This window comes from Solea solea, chromosome 11 (assembly GCF_958295425.1).
Source record: "Solea solea chromosome 11, fSolSol10.1, whole genome shotgun sequence".
Lineage (NCBI taxonomy): Eukaryota > Metazoa > Chordata > Actinopteri > Pleuronectiformes > Soleidae > Solea > Solea solea.
In genome coordinates this window covers 6,837,473-6,856,973 of record NC_081144.1, presented here as the reverse complement: position 1 = coordinate 6,856,973, position 19,501 = coordinate 6,837,473, and the positions used below count along the sequence as shown (strand labels likewise).

The following is a 19,501-nucleotide window of genomic DNA, read 5'->3' as shown; positions in this document are numbered from 1 at the left end:
CACTAGACTAATACACATATACTGTAAAGTAAACACTACACAAGCACAACCAAAATGTAAGAAAATACACTTTTAGGACTTCTTTAAACATCACACCACTCTTTTACTGCAAGGACTGAGAGTCAGGGTCGATCACATGACAGCTACGGCTACAGCTTCTGAAATTGAAAAGACACGACCCCTCTGCTTTTCCACTGTTTGTCTGTCATACAGCATTATGGATTATTCGCTGAGATCAGGCAAAAACACACCTTTGTGCTGTCAAACAGTGTTGGGTTGCTGTAGTTTTTGTCTGTGAGTTCAAGGGTCTTTTGTTAATCTCCTAGTATTGACTTTCTTGGATGAAGCAACAGCTTTGTGGCCTAAATTTTGACGATGCGTTTGTGTCCGGTTAATGGTTAACATGATGTGTATAAATTTCAACAGTGTGACTGAGATTGCCGGGGCTCAGCCAAGCACATTCACCATGAACAAACACATTCTAATAGCAGGTAAGGCATAATAAAAGACTGTCCTGTTGTTTTATGGTGTTCATCTCATGTCACATAATATTAATTACTATATCTGTAACATGAATAGGTCTCTGTCTTTGCCTTGGTAGTTTGGGTAAGTTCATAGATTACAGTCTTATTAACTAACTTATTTTACAAATGACAAAAAAAAACAACTAAAAACTTTCTTCTACATTTAGTGTCAACCACCAGACTGGTGTGTTATTTCACTAACTGGTCCCAGTACAGACCTGGCAATGGGAAATATATGCCATCAAATGTTGATCCACTGCTGTGTACCCACCTGATCTACGCCTTCGCTGGTATTAACGAGGCAAATGAGTTGGCCACCATAGAATGGAACGATGAGGAACTCTATAAATCATTTAATGGCCTCAAACAGAGGTTGGTACAACATTCTTTGCCATTTGTTGTAAATTGCAATGGAAAGATAAGAAACTGCAGCCTATTTAAGTTCTATATTATCTAAGCTCCATGTATCCCACAGGAATCCAAATCTTAAAACACTGTTGGCAGTTGGCGGCTGGAACTTTGGAACGCAAAAGTGAGATATTTGCACGTTAAACAACTGTTGAAGTTCTAGTATCATGTCTCCCTCAGAGCATTTTATTTTTACCCTCCAAACACAATCCAGATTTACTAGGATGGTGTCAACGCAAGCGAACAGGAATACATTTATCCAGTCGTCTATCAAACTACTGAGAAAATTTAGTTTCGATGGACTGGACCTGGACTGGGAATACCCGGCTGCAAGAGGAAGTCCTCTGGAGGACAAGCAGAGATTCACTGTGTTATGCAAGGTCAGTACTGGAATTAGAACGACTTTTCTCACATTCAGCCTTTGTTTCACATTCATGAGGTCACTTTGATGACTTTTGGTCACTTTTGTACAGGAACTCCTTGAGGCCTATGAGGCTGAAAGCACGACAACTGGCAAACCAAGATTGATCGTCTCTGCAGCCGTGTCAGCCGGGAAAGGAACCATCGACGCTGGTTATGAAATCGCTGAGATTGCAAAGTAAACCGAGGAGTTAGTCATAATTCACATTATTCCAGTGATGAACTGTTGACATGTCTTTGGGAACTTGAGCTCCTTTTCTCATCAGGTACTTGGATTTTATTAATGTGATGACATACGATTTACACGGATCCTGGGAAACTGTGACAGGACATCACAGCGCGTTATTCAAAGGGTCCCATGACACCGGTGACAATGTTTACCTAAACATTGTACGTGTGATTTTTCATTCAGTTCTTCAGGAATATGGTTACAATTTGCACTAAATTTAGACTAAAACTTGATTTCATGTCAAAGTTTTTGCATCTTAATTTCAGGACTTTGCCATGAGGTATTGGCGGGACAAGGGAACACCTGCAGAAAAGCTAAATATGGGATTTGCTACATATGGAAGGACATTTAAACTGTCCACTGAATCCAGTGGTGTTGGAGCGCCAGCATCTGGCCCTGGAGCTGCCGCTGCTTTTACCAGGGAGGCTGGGTTCTGGTCCTATTATGAGGTAAAACTGGCAGCTATTTGTTGCATTTAACCCTCAGTCTATATTTTATTTTATTTTATTTATTTATTTTCAGATTTGCTCCTTCCTTCAAGGGGCCAGTGTCCACATGATTGAGGACCAGAAAGTTCCCTATGCCACCAAACAAAAGGAGTGGGCTGGATATGACAACAGGGAAAGTTTTAACACTAAGGTAGTCTGTCGTGTGTGTGTGTGTGTGTATATACAAAAGTCAAGTTAAAGATATAATATATAGTAGATATAGTAATGTACCATGACTGGTTATTCATTTTTTTTTAGGTAAGTTACATGAAAACCAATGGATTTGGAGGAGCCTTTGTTTGGGCTCTGGATCTGGATGACTTTAATGGACAGTTCTGTCGACAAGGAAATTACCCCCTGATTGGCCATCTTCGCACTCTTTTGGCTTCTGGTAAGAAGACAACAAGTTTGCAAGCTTAAAGTAATTTGTTGCAACAATTGATTCTACTTTGAATCTACCGACGACTAAAGAGTTTCTTCTATATCTCCAGACCTTCCTCCCCTTCCCACGGGAGGAAGTTTACCATCTGCAGTGACTCCATCTACACCTCGACCACAGCCACAGCCACAACCACAGCCACAGCCACAACCACAACCACAGCCACAACCACAACCACAGCCACAGCCACAACCTGCAGCTGACAACTTCTGTGCTACAAGGGCTGGTGGCATTTATGCAAAAAGTGATGCCCCTGGCTCTTTTTACAGCTGTGCCAACGGCATCACCTGGGTCCAGCATTGTCCAGCTAATTTAGTTTTTCGTGAAAGCTGCAAATGCTGTGATTGGCCCTAGACGTTTGCACATTTTTATCAATTCAACATACTGTAATTAATAGCAGTGATGGAAAAAGCTAATGCATAGACAGTATATTATAACGATACAAGTCTATAAATGTATCATTATAATTGAATACACTGCAAAATGTATTTAAGCTACTGTTATCCCACTTCCTAAACATCCCATTTGACAGGCATTTAACAAGAATTTAATAAATGATTCAGTTCAATATTAATTAAAATATACATTTGACCTTTTTTTTTGCACTATTGTACAGTCAACAGTACACATTTAGGCTTTAACATCTTAGACATGGTTAAGAGCTAAAAATGTTACTCCTTATTATACTACCTTATCCTCCACATAAGTGCCGTGGGGAGGCTGGAGCCAATCTATTGCATCAATAACATAAGTATTTTTTATTATGGTTGTGTATCGACATTGCAAATGTGCTGCTGGCACAACAAAACACAGATCTTTTGTTTTAAACAAAAACACTAGAGTTTGGGAGTTTTAATTATGGTTTTACTGCTACTGATGAGTAGAAATAAAGATGTAATGTGCATGATGAGTCAGCAGGTAGAGCACTGGCATCTCTACTGAACAAAGTTTAACAATCTGGGATTCCAGCCAAATACTCAGCTCTACAGTTAATGTGTCCTGTGTCTCCAGTGTTCGGGTTTTCTACCTCAAAATGCAGGTCAGAAAGAATTATTTCATCACTATCTGCATTCTGGCATTTCATGGTCATTCCTGGGCTCAGTGTTAGGTTGGTTAAAATCCTAATTTTACTCATATTATTAATTCTTTGCCAAGATTATTCAGTGTTTATTGCTTTGAGATGATTGCTTTCAGTGATTATATATTTTTGAACTGAACCTCAGTGTGGTATCACTTTTAAACCTGCTGTGCCTGATTCTGGCTGTTTGAGTCACTACTAATTACACATTATAACACACTTCTTAGAATGTTCCCATTCACTTTGCAAGGTCACACATACTGCAAGGACAGAGGTTCCGGGTGCAACATGGGGATGGAAGAGGAACAATTCTCCTTATTACAATATTATTTTGATTTTAATTTATGGTGCCTTTTTTCACGATACAATTCTAGCACGACACAGCACGGCTCTAATCTGCTAGTATCGCTTTCCATTACAAGGTCGTCATTGCACAGACTGACCTAAAATACGTTTGTGATACAGGTTGTGATGCGGCTTATGACTGTTTGAAGTTTTTTTACCTGATCTCCAGTTCGGCATTGTTCAGTTTGATTCTTGTGTCAGACGTCACACTCATGACTCTTCCAGTGACGTCTCTCTCTGACCGGTAATTGGCCGGCAGTCTGTCAACGTCACATTTGAGTCGCTTGGAACTTCGCCAGAACAGGTACTAAAAGAAGTACCAGCTACCAGGTACTATCCCTAATGAAAAAGAAAAAAAACAACAATGTAGTGTGAGACATCGCATTGTAAAAATCACTAGACTCAACATCAGGGAACTATATTACTATCATATATCATAAAAGATATTGCTCTTCTTATTTTGTAAACTAAGCTTCCACTTCTGGCTGGTTTGTCCAATCAGGCTGCTGTAAAAACACGATGCCGCATGTCAGCTCCCGTAAACAATTTTTACATTAAAATAATTACGAAAACATTCAGATGGTTAGCACATTACATTTCTACCCTCTTACACGTTACACCCTGAATGTTTTCCTTGTTCCAAAATAGACAGTTAAAGAGTAGGAACTTGTGTGAAGTTCAATTTATTTCGCTTTGTCAACTTCTGTAAGATGAAAATATGAAGACTGTTGTGTAAGAGTGGACCTGTGAATTAGTCTTAAAATACGTCATGAACTGCTCAGGAATATTCCCTTCATTTGAATGTATCTTCCATATAAAAACACATATCTGATCAATGTCTATGTCATAAATAGTGAGGATCTTAAGTTTCAGAAATAGAGGCGCAGATGAGATATATGACTCCTATCAACCGTAACAAAACATTTCTGGGGAGCAGAATTCTGCGGAGAGTGAATTTACTTGGCCTGATGCTGCTTTTGAGCAAAGAAAAAACTATAACTTTCACATAAAAACTAGCCAACCTGTCCTCCAACCTGAAACTATTGGCACATGTGTCCAAGTTGAGGTCTGAGGTGATTACAGGCTGTAAACTGATGTAATTGTGCATGTTTAAGATGTTTCCCTGCTCCAACACACCTGATTCAAATGCTCACCTCATCAACAAGCCACTGCAGAAGCCTGATAACGAGCCACTGATTTGAATCCGGTGTGTTAGAGCAGGGGAAACATCTAAAACACGCAGGGCAGTGAGTCCCCACACTGAGGATCGAGAAACCCTGTACTAATCAATATAAAGCTTGTATTGATCCTGATCTTGAATAATTCTGGACATATTAACTGTTCTGTTAAACCTACATATACTTTGTCATCCATACCCCTGGTAAGAAATGTCACGGTGAGTGTCACATTGTATAGTTATAACAATGGAACATGTGAGAAGCAACAATTATAAACCACAAGATAAATAAGCGATAAACTTGGTGTCTGAAATGAATTACAAGAAGTAAATCTTTGGTACCACTTGAGCTTGTGGCACCATGGATGACCTCATAGCTTGCCATCTAAATACTGGGTCAAATGCTCTCACGAAGCATTACAGGTTCTGAAGTCCATTAAGTAGGTTAACTTCAACTATCAATCCCCTATGCTGCCCTCCTGTTTTCTCCTGTTATAGGGCAACTAAAAGGTGCTGTCAAAAGGTTTGACATGTGAGAGTTTGCATGATTGAATACAAGACAAAGTCAATAGATTATGCCATGTAAGTCTCTCTGACGTTCTCTGTGTCTTTATGATTTAATAACAGGGCATAGTGTACAATTAGATGAAATGGCATGGTAATTAAAAAAAAAGAATGTCCTTAATTATACCTCCGCAAAAGTATGTCCTAAATCACACCCAGTGAGCAAGATGTCCCCAATTACTCATCAAAAGAATGGTATGTGTTTTTCCTTTTAACACACCCGTTGCACCTGCTGCTCTAAGGAACATTTACCCTCGTGAACCAGGGTGATGACGGAGTCTCTGTAGTTAAGATTAGGAAACATGTGAATGAAAATGTGATCACGTGCTTGTGTTTTGGGGCCACTCTGGATCCAATCTGAAGAAACCACACAGTGTTGATGAAACTGAGAACTTGTGATTGTGATTGTTTTAGATATATTAGGTTTATTTGACTTGCAAGTTGTGTTTTGGTGTACTGCTTTTGTGTCAAGTGTAGTTTCAGTAAATGTTATCACATTTTATGTACTAATTATGTTTTATATTCATCATTTGACCATTGTTATTGTGTCATGTAGTTTAGCTTGTAGTTGTATGCATTTACATTTTAATGTGTTGTGTAGTTTTAACATTTGATCATACTGTTCATGTAAAAGTCCAGCGAGGGACAAGAGTTGTAAAAAAATAAACTCTACCTTATGCACATCAGTTGCATAATTTGTATTGTCCCTATTTAAATAAAATTCTATTCTATTCTTTTTGGAAATACTATTGGCCGTGAAAATCAATGAAAAAGACAATGAAAGCTACAAATCTAAGTACCCCCTTCGAATGTACACCCATGTAAGTGGCCAAGTTCTTATCTTAAGCACACCAGACCACACCAGTGCTCACACATTTTGGTTAAGCATGATCACACGCTCAACATTTGCATTACCACTTCAAATGTCATGGATGATTTAAGTGACTTTCAATATGTCATGGTTCTTGGTGTCAGACAAATATTTCAGAAAAGGCTGATTGCACAGGATTTTAAGAACAACCTAGAGTTCACAGAGAACGGTCTGAAGTAAAAATAAAATATCCACTGAGTGGCAGATTCTCTGGGACAAAATGCCTTGTTTTTGTTTCTGTCATCGTTTTGTTTGAGTTGACAGAAAGGCAAGGCAATAACTCAGATAAGCACTTGTTATAACCAAGATGTAAAGGAGACCATCTCTGAAAGTACAACACATCAAACCTTGAAGCAGATGGGCTAAAAACTGTGCCACTCCTATTGCGATGAATACGAATATGAGGCGTACAAAAGCAGTGTCACAGAACAGGGTGACTTGTTCTACTGAGTACACCCAAATCAGGGCAATGTATAATTTGTGCTGATCAGAAAACGCCTGGTGTAACCTGCATTACAAGACCTGTTTTAATCAAACCAGCCGGTGTTTGTCTTCTTCTTCTCCATTCAGGTTTACCCTTGCAAAAGTAGATCAAATCTTCAGGCCTTTCTGCATGGAGTTTGCATGTTCTCCCTGTGTGTGTGTAGGGGGGTTTTCTCCGGGTTCTCCAGGGTCCAAAAACATGCCGATTTGGGGATTAGGCAAATTGGACACTCAAAAGTGTGAGAGTGGATAATTGTTTGTCTCTATGCCCCTGGATGGAATAGTGTACAGAAAGACCAAGCTGGACAACAACTCCTAGCATGGTTGATAATGAGCAAAGATCCTATGGGACTTCAAGATCAAGACTGACTAACTAGTGATGGCTAACAAAATGGAAATTGTTTTGGTTGACAAACAACAGGAGGAGGCCATAAGTAAACAAAAAGTAACATCAATAAGAAAGAAATACCAAGATCTGAGAGAGGAGCTAGAAAAGAAGTGTGGAGTGAAGGCAACAATGGTGCCTGTGGTAATTGGAGCCCTGGAGGCTGTGACCCACAAACTGGGACAGTGGCTCCAGAAGATTCTAGGTATGACATGTTAGTTGTAAACTGAAAAGGGTGTAGGCTGAAACAAAACTTAAATGCAGAGAGATTCCTCTGCGTTCCCTCCCATGTTTTGCACTCATTATGTCATTATGAGGCGTTACCATCAAGCAGACGACACAGAGTTTAACGCTAAAACAGTGTAGTGCTAATTAGAAGAAGACTGTCGTGGTGTGGACCTGTGAATTTGTCTTGAACTGCTCAGGAATATTCCCTTCACTTGAATGTATCTTCTAGATGTGTCATGAATAGTAAAGATTCAGTTTCAGTAATAGAGGAGCAGATGAGATGTATGACTCCTATCAATCGTAACAAAGCGTTTCTGGAGGAGCAGAATTCTGTGGAGAGTTTATTTACTTACTCTGTCTGGAACAATGTTCGCCTGATGCTGCTTTTGCAGACAAACGTATAACTTCAACATAAAACTGATGGAAAAAGACATCGGTTCATATTGGCTGAAACTCTTGGCATGTGTCCATTTGGAGGTCTGTAGGCGAGACGTGGGATGACTTTGACAATCCAGAGCTTTTACAGCTGATGTAAATCCTGTATGTTTAAGATGTTCCCCTGCTCCAACACACCTGATTCAAATGGTCAGCTCATCAACAAGTCACTGCAGGCGCCTGATAACAGCTCATTGATTTGAATCAGGTGTGTTGGAGCAGGGGAAACATCTAAAACATGCCGGGCAGTGAGTCCCCAGACTCAAGATTGAGAATCAATATGATGCTTTTATGGATCCTGATCTAATAATTCTGGACATATTAACTGTTTTGTTAAACCTACATACTTTGTCATCCATATCCCCGATAAGAAATATCTAATGAGCGTCACCAGCTCCTTCTATAGTTATTACAATGGAACATGTGAGTAACTTGGAAAGCAAAATAAGCCACAAGCAGTGTGCTCTTGTTTTCAGTTTTGTTCTTGTTGTATCGTTTGTAAACTTTTCCAGTTGTGACACTTGAAGTCAATCATAAAACATGAAAATCTAACCCTAAAACACAAGTCAATGTATGACAGAAATTACTGTAGAGGACAAAAACACCCATTTAACTGGTCAGTGGTCTGCCCAAATGTAGTGACAACAAAAAAAGGCTGCACATTTTGTTTAGCACAGATTTGGTGTAAAGAAATAATGACAGGTAGGTAGGTGTTTCTTACTTACTGTCGATGGGGGGTGTGTGTGTCCTACATGTTTTGTGTCATCACATGACAAAAAAAAACTTTCTTTGTTTTCCGGGTTAACAGTTGTGGGTGTGTTCTTACTGGTTTTGTTTACACTGTATAATTAGATGAGTATTACGTGAGGATGACACTGTTGGTCATTGGTCCCAATTGCTTTGTTGTGCGCCCATTTATTGCTATTTGTATCACGTTTTGTACGTACACAATGCTGTATGTTACAGTAGATTATGACATGGTGACATAATGGTCAGAATCAGAATCAGAAAATTGTTATTGTCATTGTAGAAAGTAGAAAGAAAACACGTGTTGGTGTCAACAAGTCTATAAGCAACAAGTGATTTTTTTGGCTTGTCATGTCACAGATTTTCCCCTGCAAAGATTATGAAAGGACTGTAATGTAAACTTGACTGGATGAGTGACTGGAATTGCCAGTTATTATTGCCCGAGGAAAGAATATTTGGAGAGATTCCCAAAAATAAGGACTTGAAAGTGGAGTGAGTTCACAAAAGATATAACTTTTGAAAATCAAAGAAACACCAAATGCATTGGAATGACTTTCATCCATGTAAAAGGTTTGACCCTTCAAGTTGACTTGGACTTACACTTCAAATTAACTGGGAACAGGATTTCAGACACTGGTCATTTCATCACAATGTATTCAGTTTAACATCAGCTTCCATTCATCCTCATATATATATATATATGCAAATGTTGTATATGGGGTAAATTTCTCCTTTTGTCTCTGCCTTTTTTGTAAGTGTATAATTATTTTGGATATTACAACACTATTACTCACGCCCCATTTAACTACCACACCCTAAAAGCTACTTATTCAATTAACAAGAAAACGCTCAAGCATTCATCAGATACAGTAGAGACGGTATATGCTTCCTTCCATCTTCATCTCTGTAAGTACCCATTTTGCTTTTAAAATGTATCACATTTGCACAGATTTAGCCGTTGCTGGTACCTGCTACTACTCTTTAGTTCACTAACCTAACTAGATAGTCAAGTTTAATCGGTGTTGCTGCATGTCATAGGTAATTATTTGATCTAACCTTACTAAAAGCATGGTGTAACAACTTGTTTAGTTCTCAGAGGTGTGACGTGATCCTGTGCGGCTAACACACCATTTAAAAGAAGAAAAAATAAAAGAACCTGATACCCAAGCAAGAGCTTTTTTTTGTTCAATCCAGAACTGTAAAAACTACAGATTTTAATTGAAAACATGGGACTCAAAAGCAACACAAAATTGTTTCTTCAGCTTTAACTCAAGAGCAACATTAAATCTTTTAATATCAGGAATTTATTGTAATTATTATCCATAGTGACTGTTAGTTTTTGTGTTTCCTCTAATCCAATTCATACAGTACATGTATACAACTATGGTTAAAGTGATACTTTATCTGTGTCTCTGTGTCCTTTTCACTATTTGAAAGCTTCATTATTATAGGTTTCTTGTAATCTGTTTATATTTAATCTAATTACAGAAATGTGTCGCAAGGGTTTGATTTTGTGCCATTGTAAAATGGCATGTACATCTCTTAATTTTAACCTTTTAAAAATTGAAAATAAATAAATAGAAAACTATTTATATATATTATTTCTCTACTTACGACGAAGTGACAAAGCTGACATCAATTAAATATTGCCACAACGGCGAGCAATGCGAACCATCCTGCTGTGCAGCATTTCTTACACATCATAAGTTATCTGGCTAACCCTGTTGTATGAAGACAGCTGCACTCCAAACCTGTGTTTGTCTGTCGATCATATTCTGAGCTACAGTAGATAAAACTCCAAAAAGTCCAAATCCAGTGTGAGATGGGCCTGAGGCCTGATCTGAGACCTGGGCTCAAACTCACATTTCCTATGGGTACAGGTCACAGGTATTTTAACCCGTATTTTATCAAGTGTGTATATAAGTACAGATTACAGTGTATAGTAAAGTAATGACATCGTAAGCAAAGAATGAGGTCACGCGCCTTACGTGTGCTGTGATCCGAGCTTATTTTGTTTCCTTTTCCATTTAGTTGTCAGTCGAGTTCATGCCAGTGCATGTAAGACTCTCCCAGTCACACTTGTTGTGTCCTCAGCATGTTTAGAAAACGAGTTGAGCTCAGGTAGGACAGTGCCACCTGTCCTGCAGCGTCACCTGTCCTACCCAATCTGTCGTGTGACTACTTCCAGTTGCCTTGAATGTATTACAGCCGTGAAATGACAACTAAAACGAAAGGTCTCTTAAAAGCCTTGTCGTGAAATATGTGTATTTTATTTTACAAGAATGTTGACTGTAAGCTATTTTATTGGCAAACGTTAGAGCCAAAGGTTACATAAAAACTTGATACAAATAACTACTAAAAATGGAAGGTAACATAAACACATGTATTTGTCTGATGAGGATAACTAATACAAGGAAATATAACATAAAATGTGTATTTTATTAGATAAAAATCAATAATAAAACCAAAGACAATATAAAAACATGTATTTGTTTTACAAGAAAAATATTTACGGCAACAACTTGTGAAAATATTTCAAAGATATAAAATAGTGTGGATATTGAAATAGAATAGAGAATGCCGAGATGACTTGAAATCATGTTTGTATTTTGTCATACCACAATAATATTTTTTTTTTATTTCTTCTTTTTCTATCCATAGAGTAAAAACATGTTTAACCCAATACTGACCGCAGGTAAGGTCTCACAATATATATATTATTCAGGTGAACCAAAACACACACTATTTTCAATCTCATACTGACAAACTCTTTAACTTTGAAGGTTTCCTCCTGATCATTGCCAGCTTTGGTGAGTTTATAACATTAATTACAGTTTACATTCTTCAATAAAGATTGAAATGTTAAAAAGTTTGGAAATGTTGGAAACATTATTTGGGTTAGGGTTAAATCCTCCTTTGCATTAACTATTGCTGAAACCATTTCAGTCAATTTTTAAAAAAAGTTGTTTTTATTTCTCATGTTACAGCCTCTTCCACCAAACTGATTTGTTACTACAACAGCTTGGCTGAAAACCGAGCTGCAGACGGAAAGTTCACAATTTCAGACATCGATCCTGACAAATGCACTCATCTGATCTTCGCCTTTGCTGGTATTAGTGAGTCAAATGAGTTGGCCCCGATGAAAGCCTCTGACATTCAACGTTATGAGGAATTTAATGAACTCAAAAGCAGGTCAGACCTTTCGCTTCTCAATATTCTTAGAATAGTGTTCAGTTGTGTATGTATGTTTTGTATATGTCACTTTATTACTGTATTTCCCACAGAAATCCCGAGCTCAAAACACTTCTCGCAGTTGGTGGCATAAACTTCAACACGGAAAAGTAAGTTACATACTAGAATATTAAGGTGTTTTTGTTAGAATGTATCTACCCTATCCCCAGTGGTAAGGGCACTTTCTAAAAAATACAATAAAATGTAAATCTGTAATTTGATAATTCACTTGAACATTTACTTCACAGAAAAAGCGACAAAGAAAATATTTTAGGTGTCACTGACGACAAACATATGACAGGGTCTCTCAATTCTGGTCCTTGGGACCCACTGCCACGCATGTTTCCCTGCTACAACACACCTAACCTAAACCCTTAGCCCTTTCTTTGCACCTTATCTGTTAAATAAAACCAACAAATTTTAGTTTTCCATTGTACAGTACATGGTTAGAAAGATAGATGGACATACTTTATTTATGCCAAACTTGCTAATATTACGATTGTTGTTCATAGTTCAAAAATAATAAAATATATATCCAAATTGGTTTGCTGCAAAAGAAACGTAATTAAGCTCAAACACTCACTAGTTGTCTGCAATGCATGTTTGCCTCAACTGTACTTTTCTACTTGTGTCTACTGCTGGATTTTCTTGTATTGTAGCAGACTAATGCAGCAAGTGATTGCTTGTTAATATTACTGTTATTATGTGGATGTTGAGAGCACTGTTTAAATGTTTTCCAGATTCAGAACAATGGTGTCATCACAACTGAGCAGATTAGCATTTGCCCTATCTGCTGTGACAAAACTGAGAGAATATGGTTTTGATGGGCTTAACCTGGACTGGCGGTTCCCTGGAAGCCAAACAGGGTACAAGCAGAAATTCACACTGTTGTGCAAGGTCAGACCCTCTCCTCTGCCTCTCTTGGAAATATACAATGTGCTCCATGTTCGTATAAGATTTTGAACTCGACAAACTGAGCCATGCTTCTTTGCTTTGTAGGAACTCAAAGAAATGTTTGCAACTGATCCAGAGTTAGGAACTTTCAGCAAATTGATCCTAACGGCTAGTGTCTCCGCTGAGAAAGACATCATCGATGCCAGTTATGAAGTCGGGCAAATTGCAAAGTAAAACTGAATTTGATGTTGCAGTTCTTCACTTTATACCTAGGATTGGCAATCTGAATGTTTGGTTAACATGTTCTCCTCTACATTTTATCAGGCACCTGGACTTCATTAATGTGCTGACATTTGATTTTCATGGCCCCTGGGAGAGTGTCACAGGACATCACAGCCCTTTATACAAGGGATCCAAAGACACTGGAGACCACATTTACTCTAACACTGTAAATACCAGAATTCACACATAAACTACTTGAACACCAATCTGTCAAGAGATGCCTTTTAATCCTTATTGTTTTGTCCCACATGTTAGGACTCTGCCATGCAATATTGGTTGGAACAAGGAGCATCTGCTGAACAGTTGAATTTGGGAATAGCAGCATATGGGCGAGCTTTCAACCTCTCCTCTGCATCTACTGATGTTGGAGCACCTGCCAACGGTCCTGGTGAAGAAGGCTGCTACACTGGTGAAGATGGATTCTGGGCTTATTATGAGGTAACCTGTCATGATATTCTTACTTACATTAATGCTGTCATGTTTTCGGGAGTTTGATTTTTAGCAGCATAACTTAAAATATAAAGGGTGGATTTGGATGAAATTTCAAGGAGATGTAGGTCATGGTCCAATGAAAAGAACATTATATTTTGGTGGTGATCTGGATACCGGTTTAGGAATGCATTGGTAAAATGCCAGAGGGGTTATCTCTAACAATGAGTTGTGACTGCAAGAAGTTATAAGTACAATATCCATAGCCTTAGTGAACAGTAACATATTACTTAACATACATCTACGTCTTGATTGGCCAAAATGTTTTGTGGGTCAGAGCAAAATAGAGGAAATTTGTTTCCGTTGATGCAAGAATTTCCACAAAGTTCCATCACAACATTGAGATAGTAATTGTAATGATCGATCAAGAGTCAAAATCCGCAAAAGAAATGTTCATTTGTTATGCAGCTATGAGTTGTAATTTGGACTATAACTATGAATCAAGTTAGCAACAATACTTGTGTGTATGTGGCCATACTTGATCATGAGTGAAGTGAGACACAGTTTTGCTTAATGTTTGGACTGAATAACTATTACAGCACATGCTTAAATCTATATTGTTACACATTTCTTTCAGACCTGTCTTTATACTGATGGCGCTACCATCAAGCTGATAAATGATCAGAGAGTTCCATATGCCATCACAGAAAACCAGTGGGTTGGATTTGATAATGAAGAAAGTCTCAATGCAAAGGTAAAAAATATTTAAAAATTGAAGTGAAAACTTTGCCAATCACAAATTTTGATATTTAGTCAACATGTTGTCCTCCTCCACTTCTCAGGTCAGTTACCTCCGAGCAAACAATTTTGGAGGAGCTGTTGTATGGTCACTGGACCTGGATGACTTTAATGGAAGATTTTGTAACCAGAGCAGCAGTCCCTTCTTCAGCCAATTGAAAACACTCATGCAAACTCCAATAACCACAACCCCAACTACCAAAACCCCTACTCACACTATTACAACCCCAACATCCACGACCTTAACTCCCACTACTACAACCACAAATCCGACTACCACAACCACAACTCCCACGACCACAACTCCAACTACCATGGCCACAACTCTTACTACCACCACCACAACTCCCACTCCAACTACCATGGCCACAAATCCCATTACTACAACCACAACCCCAACTACCATAACCACAACCCCAGCTAGTACCACCACAACTGCCCCGACTACAACCACAACCACAACCCCAACTACCACGACCACAACTCCCACTACTACAACCACAACCCCAACTATCACAACCACAACCCCAGCTAGTATCACCACAACTGCCCCAACTACAACCACAACCACAACCCCAACTACCACGACCACAACTCCCACTACTACAACCACAACCCCAACTATCACAACCACAACCCCAGCTAGTATCACCACAACTGCCCCGACTACAACCACAACCACAACCCCAACTACCACGACCACAACTCCAACTATCACGACCACAACCCCAACTACTACAACCACAACCCAGACTACTACAACCACAATCACAACTCCCCCAACTACAACCACTACTCGAACTACCACAACAACCACTCCAACAACCACAACTACAACCACAACTCCCACTACTCCAACTACCACAACAACGACTCCAACAACCACAACCCCAACTACCACAACTACAACCACTACTCCAACTACCACAACAACCACTCCAACAACCACAACCCCAACTACCACAACTACAACTCCCACTACTGCAACTACAACTCCCACTACTACAACCACAACCCCAACTACCACAACCACAACTCCCACTACTACAACCACAACCCCAACTACCACAATCACAACTCCCACTACTACAACCACAACCCCAACTACCACAACAACCACTCCAACAACCACAACCCCAACTACCACAACTACAACTCCCACTACTACAACTACAACTCCCACTACTACAACCACAACCCCAACTACCACAACTCCCACTACTACAACCACAACCCCAACTACCACAACCACAACTCCCACTACTACAACCACAACCCCAACTACTACCACTCCCACTACTACTACAACCACTACTCCAACTACTACAACAACAACTACAACTCCCACTACTACAACCATAACCACAACTCCCACTACTACAACCACAACCCCAACTACCACAACAACCGCAACTACAACCACAACTACCACAACCACAACCCCAACTACCACAACTACAACCACAACCCCAACTACCACAACTCCCACTACGACAACCACGACTCCAACTACCACAACTACAACTCCCACTATAACAACCACCACTCCCACTAGTACAACCACAACCCCAACCACCACAACCACAACTCCCACTACTACAACCACTACTCCAACTACCACAACAACCACTCCAACAACCACAACCCCAACTACCACAACCACAACTCCAGCTACTACCACAACTCCCACTACTACAACCACAACCCCAACTACCACAACAACCACTCCAACAACAACAACTCCCACAACTACAACCACAACTCCCACTACTACAACCACAACCCCAACTACCACAACTACAACCACAACCCCAACTACCACAACCACAACTCCCACTACGACAACCACGACTCCAACTACCACAACTACAACTCCCACTACAACAACCACCACTCCCACTAGTACAACCACAACCCCAACTACCACAACCACAACTCCCACTATTACAACCACTACTCCTACTACCACAACAACCACTCCAACAACCACAACCCCAACTACCACAACCACAACTCCAGCTACTACAACCACAACTCCCACTACTACAACCACAACCCCAACTACCACAACAACCACTCCAACAACAACTCCCACAACTACAACCACAACTCCCACTACTACAACCACAACCACAACCCCAACTACCACAACTACAACTCCCACTACGACAACCACAACCCCAACTACCACAACCACAACTCCCACTACTACAACCACAACCCCAACTACCACAACCACAACTCCCACTACTACAATCACAACTCCAACTACCACAACCACCACTCCAACTACCACGACCACAACTCCCACTACTACAACCACAACTCCCACCACTACAACCACAGTTCCCACTACTACAACCACAACCCCAACTACCACAACCACAACTCCCACTACTACAACCACAACTCCCACCACTACAACCACAACCCCAACTACCACAACCACAACTCCCACTACTACAACCACTACTCCAACTACCACAACAACCACTCCAACAACCACAACCCCAACTACCACAACCACAACCCCAACTACTACAACCACAACTCCCACTACTACAACTCCCACCACTACAACCACAACTCCCACTACGACAACCACAACTCCCACTACTACAATCACAACTACCACCACTACAACCACAACCCCAACTACTACAACCACAACTCCCACTACTACAACTACAACTCCCACCACTACAACCACAACTCCCACTACTACAACCACAACTCCCACTACTACAACCACAACCCCAACTACTACAACCACAACTCCCACTACTACAACTACAACTCCCACCACTACAACCACAACTCCCACTACTACAACCGCAACTCCCACTACTACAACTACAACTCCCACTACTACAACCACAACCCCAACTACCACAACTCCCACTACTACAACCACAACTCCCACCACTACAACCACAACCCCAACAACTACAACCACAACTCCCACTACTACAACTACAACTCCCACCACTACAACCACAACTCCCACTACTACAACTACAACTCCCACCACTACAACCACAACTCCCACCACTACAACCACAACTCCCACTACTACAACCACAACTCCCACTACTACAACCACAACCCCAACTACTACAACCACAACTCCCACTACTACAACTACAACTCCCACCACTACAACCACAACTCCCACTACTACAACCACAACTCCCACTACTACAACTACAACTCCCACTACTACAACCACAACCCCAACTACCACAACCACAACTCCCACTACTACAACCACAACTCCCACCACTACAACCACAACCCCAACTACTACAACCACAACTCCCACTACTACAACTACAACTCCCACCACTACAACCACAACTCCCACTACTACAACTACAACTCCCACCACTACAACCACAACTCCCACTACTACAACCACAACTCCCACTACTACAACTACAACTCCCACTACTACAACCACAACTCCCACCACTACAACCACAACCCCAACTACTACAGCTACAACTCCCACCACTACAACCACAACTCCCACTACTACAACCACAACTCCTACAACTACAACTCCCACTACTACAACCACAACCCCAACTACCACAACCACAACTCCCACTACTACAACCACCACAACCACAACTCCCACTACTACAACCACAACTCCCACTACCACAACTCCCACCACTACAACCACAACTCCCACTACTACAACCACAACCCTAACTACTACAACCACAACTCCCACTACTACAACTACAACTCCCACCACTACAACCACAACTCCCACTACTACAGCCACAACTCCCACTACTACAACTACAACTCCCACTACTACAACCACAACCCCAACTACCACAACCACAACTCCCACTACTACAACCACAACTCCCACCACTACAACCACAACCCCAACTACTACAACCACAACTCCCACTACTACAACTACAACTCCCACCACTACAACCACAACTCCCACTACTACAACCACAACTCCCACTACTACAACTACAACTCCCACCACTACAACCACAACTCCCACTACTACAACCACAACTCCCACTACTACAACTACAACTCCCACTACTACAACCACAACTCCCACTACTACAACTACAACTCCCACTACTACAACCACAACTCCCACTACTACAACTACAACTCCCACTACTACAACCACAACCCCAACTACCACAACCACAACTCCCACTACTACGACCACAACTCCAACTACCACAACCACAACTCCCACTACTACAACCACAACTCCCACCACTACAACCACAACTCCCACCACTACAACCACAACCCCAACTACCACAACTACAACTCCCACTACTACAACTACAACTCCCACCACTACAACCACAACTCCCACTACTACAACCACAACTCCCACTACAACAACCACAACTCCCACCACTACAACCACAACCCCAACTACCACAACTACAACTCCCACTACTACAACCACAACTCCCACTACCACAACCACAACTCCCACTACTACAACCACAACTCCCACCACTACAACCACAACCCCAACTACTACAACCACAACTCCCACTACTACAACTACAACTCCCACTACTACAACAACAACTCCCACTACTACAACCACAACTCCCACTACTACAACCACAACCCCAACTACTACAACCACAACTCCCATAACTACAACTACAACACCCACCACTACAACCACAATTCCCACTACTACAACCACAACTCCCACTACTACAACTACAACTCCCACTACTACAACCACAACCCCAACTACCACAACCACAACTCCCACTACTACAACCACAACTCCCACCACTACAACCACAACCCCAACTACTACAACCACAACTCCCACTACTACAACTACAACTCCCACCACTACAACCACAACTCCCACTACTACAACCACAACTCCCACTACTACAACTACAACTCCCACCACTACAACCACAACTCCCACTACTACTACCACAACTCCAACTACTACAACCACAACTCCCACTACTACAACCACAACTCCCACCACTACAACCACAACCCCAACTACCA

General features: G+C 40.8%; 1 protein-coding gene across 1 annotated transcript; it reads left to right on the top strand.

The window, feature by feature from the left end:
• Positions 1–370: 370 nt before the first annotated feature.
• Positions 371–3,092, top strand: LOC131468284 (chitotriosidase-1-like). Its single transcript, XM_058642349.1, has 11 exons — positions 371–491; positions 580–606; positions 692–896; positions 1,000–1,056; positions 1,147–1,312; positions 1,406–1,530; positions 1,619–1,742; positions 1,848–2,030; positions 2,104–2,220; positions 2,328–2,460; positions 2,561–3,092. Exons 1-11 carry the CDS (start codon positions 395–397, stop codon positions 2,860–2,862), a joined length of 1,536 nt encoding a protein of 511 aa, XP_058498332.1. The 5' UTR covers positions 371–394; the 3' UTR covers positions 2,863–3,092.
• Positions 3,093–19,501: the final 16,409 nt, after the last annotated feature.

What these genes read in the sequence shown, in the direction of transcription:
- LOC131468284 (XM_058642349.1), top strand. Translation starts at nt 395, where the DNA reads ATGGTTAACATGATGTGTATAAATTTCAACAGTGTGACTGAGATTGCC. An exon ending in TCTTTGCCTTGGTAGTTTGG is followed by an intron (nt 607 to 691) that starts GTAAGTTCATAG and finishes TTCTACATTTAG; the next exon opens with TGTCAACCACCAGACTGGTG. An exon ending in GGGAAAGTTTTAACACTAAG is followed by an intron (nt 2,221 to 2,327) that starts GTAGTCTGTCGT and finishes ATTTTTTTTTAG; the next exon opens with GTAAGTTACATGAAAACCAA.